Source organism: Meleagris gallopavo, chromosome 4 (assembly GCF_000146605.3).
Source record: "Meleagris gallopavo isolate NT-WF06-2002-E0010 breed Aviagen turkey brand Nicholas breeding stock chromosome 4, Turkey_5.1, whole genome shotgun sequence".
Taxonomy (NCBI): Eukaryota; Metazoa; Chordata; class Aves; order Galliformes; family Phasianidae; genus Meleagris; species Meleagris gallopavo.
This window is the reverse complement of record NC_015014.2, coordinates 39,977,491-39,980,524: the sequence shown is the minus strand read 5'-3', so window position 1 is coordinate 39,980,524 and position 3,034 is coordinate 39,977,491. Positions and strand designations below refer to the sequence as shown.

Below are 3,034 nucleotides of genomic sequence, written 5' to 3'. Positions count from 1 at the left end.
AAAAAAAAAAAAACACAACTATTTACAATTCATTTGCTTAAACATGCAAACAGGCTGAATTTGAAGTACCATTATTTCAAAATCACACACACACAAAAAAATTATATATATGAAAGTTTAGGCTAAAAACATGTGAGGATATATAATCAATGCATTGAAAGGTATGTCCATGTAATATAAAAAAAGTGCACACATTTCAGCAGACAAAAGAAATATGTTAGAAAGAATAAAGGAAAGGAAAAGTCAAATATAAACAAAATGTCTGCCAATTCTATTTTCTTCAGCATTACGGAACGCTACTGAAATTAATTTAAAATACCAGATCGCACTGGGCTACCTTAGAATAAAAATATTTCTCAGTGTTCTACTTTCAGAGAATTATCTTTAATGACAACAGTCACCTACAGAAAATTCAAATCCGAAAGAAAACCATACAATTGTTTCAAAGGAGAAACAATCCAAGTATACTTAATGACCCCTGGCAAACCGTTTTAAACCCAAAGGAAAAAGTCTTTCCCAAATATATACACTTGTCAAAATCTCAGCTAGAGATATCTAAGGTTAAGAGGTTGATACAACTGTACAAAAGAATACTGGGAATATGGACACTGCTAACAGTTACTGTTATCTCTAAGCAAAGGTGAAAAAAATGATAAAGAAAGCAAATCTTTACTCTTCAGAGCTTGTGACACCCAAACGACAGCACATCTCACATTCAGAAATCTTTCACAATGCAGAAAGCACTACATAGTCTAACTCAGATCAGTGCTTGCTAGGAGAGCTATCTGATGGTCGAAGCATGCCAGTCCAGAAATAACAAGGCCAGAGCAGTTCTCAGCTGTGCGGATCAAAAAGGGCTTGTACCCTGAAGCACCAGGCAGCAATTCTGCTCCAAGTCCTGCAGCTAGAACTTGTTCAGTCCCAGTCAGTCTGTGCATCCCTGGCAGAGATGTACACACAGTGATAAAGGTATCTAACAACTATTCATTAATTCACTTTTGTACTGTTATCTGAAGCTTCTGATGATGGCCACTGCCAGAAAAAGTCCATTTGTGCACCTGTGGGTTGCTTGACAATAAAATACAAGTAAAATCCCAAGGACGGATGCCATAAATAATTCTGTGCATGCACAGAATTCTGCCTTTCAGGAAAACTGCTTACGTTTTCAGAGAGAGCTTGTAATCTTGCTAACTTTTCCAGTTTGCATGAGTGAACTCATTGTTCTCGGGCACAGTTCTTTCCTATACATACACACATATAAATGATACAGACCCATTGTATTCATTTCACTGAAAAGATGCCAAGGAAGTCCTCTCAAGCAAAATATCAGGCATGGTCAAAAATGGCAACTATTACCTCCTAAAACCATAGCAGACAACCACATCTAGCTCCAAAATGTGAAGCCTGAGAGACTGCTCAGAAGATATACTGAGGAAAAGCTTAATACATTTCATTTCATCCTCTATCTAGAAAGGAGCTTTTCTTACATTCCAGAAGTGCTGATTTTTACATTAGTTCTTCTCTGTTGGTCCCATGAATGTGCAAATACATACAGACTCAACAATTCCAGTCCTTCCAGTACAGACTTCTTCAGTTGGTAAAAGGAAAAGGGTGCTTCCACTCTTACAGCCTGTGTCACACTGAGCGTTACGCCATCCATGAAATGGAGTCTTAGCAAGTAATTATTTTTTGTTGACAAATTTTTCTAAAGATCTATACATATATAAATACACACCATCATCATGTTAAAGCTTTTTGAAAAAGATGAAACATGCACATAGCTTTGTACCATTTCTGAGATTTGTAGACTCAGAAAACAAAGAAACAAGTATAATGCCAGCCCCCCAGTCTTGCCATTAGAGACATAAATCATGACAGTACGTTCATAAGTGCCAGTGGCAGCTTTTGGATTTTCCAAACCTGCCTCCTTGTGAAACTGAAACTGGATTAAGATTATGACAGTACTTTACATGTCAATAAGAAGTCAATAAGTCAGCAATGAAAAATGCATAAAGCCAAAACTGCTTGGCCAAGCTGAAGATAGATGATTTCTACAGAAAATTCAAACGATCACTTTTATCTCTTCCAAATGATATTATTAATACAGCTAAAAAACTCTTAATCATATTAAGTTTACATTTTTAAATTACCTGTTTGAATAATTCCAGTAACAATGGAGAGGTAATCCTCAGGTTCCTGATCAGCAAAGATCTCTCTGCTCCTTCCACTTAAGGTTAGTACCTCATAAAGCATCTCTGAATTCTCCACCCCACAAAGCAGAATCACCACGTTATCTGGAGGTTGAAGAACATGTGCCAGAAAACAGCATCTCTTTTGGTTCAGGCATTTCAGGAGTCCATATGATAGTATCAGGAGTTTACATTTATAACAATGTAAAGAGAATAACTCCAGATGCTTGAAAGACAAAGCCTCTAGATTGTAGAGTAAGATTCCTTCTTCATTCACTATGTGTCCAAAAAGAGATTTTAAATACAGAGCCCACTCTTCTGCTTCTTGTTCATATATCACAAGAATATCCTTTGTATGCTCTAGAAAAGAAAACAAAAATAATTTCAAATCCATTATAAATATTGGGTGCCAGGCCATTAGTTTCCACCTGCCCATCCCCAAATATTTGTGATGCTCAAGAAATAGGACAGGTCATCAGTCTGAAATTACAACTATCTGCATATTTCTAAACCAAGGCAGAAAGATTACCCACCGAAATACTAGCAAAACAGAATAGATTCAAATAGTATTCAAAAAACAAACAACAACAACAAAAAAAACCACTGAAATCATAGTGTTGAAAGCAAGTGCATGACATATCCAGCTCACTGAAATTTTTGATAAATAGGCAATACCATTGAAAATGCAGCAATTAGCTTTTAACTGCAGCAGTAATGAAAATATGTTTGATCACTGCACATGATCTGACTTCACTAGAAACAGGACTGGTACATTTAAAATATTTTTGCAGCATGGTATTAGGACAGTTTTTAGTGACCTTTCTTTATTGTACTTATTCTAGGAA

The 3,034-nt window shown here is 36.1% G+C and overlaps 1 protein-coding gene across 2 annotated transcripts in view; it reads right to left on the bottom strand.

Annotated features, from left to right (window-relative positions):
* Nucleotides 1-3,034, bottom strand: part of BANK1 (B cell scaffold protein with ankyrin repeats 1) — a 130,574-nt gene that overhangs the window by 111,750 nt on the left and 15,790 nt on the right. The window contains exon 2 of one of the 2 annotated variants that reach the window (XM_010710042.3): nt 2,151-2,549. The exons of the other annotated variant lie outside the window; for it this stretch is intronic. Coding sequence (XP_010708344.1) covers nt 2,151-2,549 — 399 coding nt within the window. The remainder of the gene's footprint in view (nt 1-2,150; nt 2,550-3,034) is intronic. 2 annotated transcript variants of the gene reach the window in all.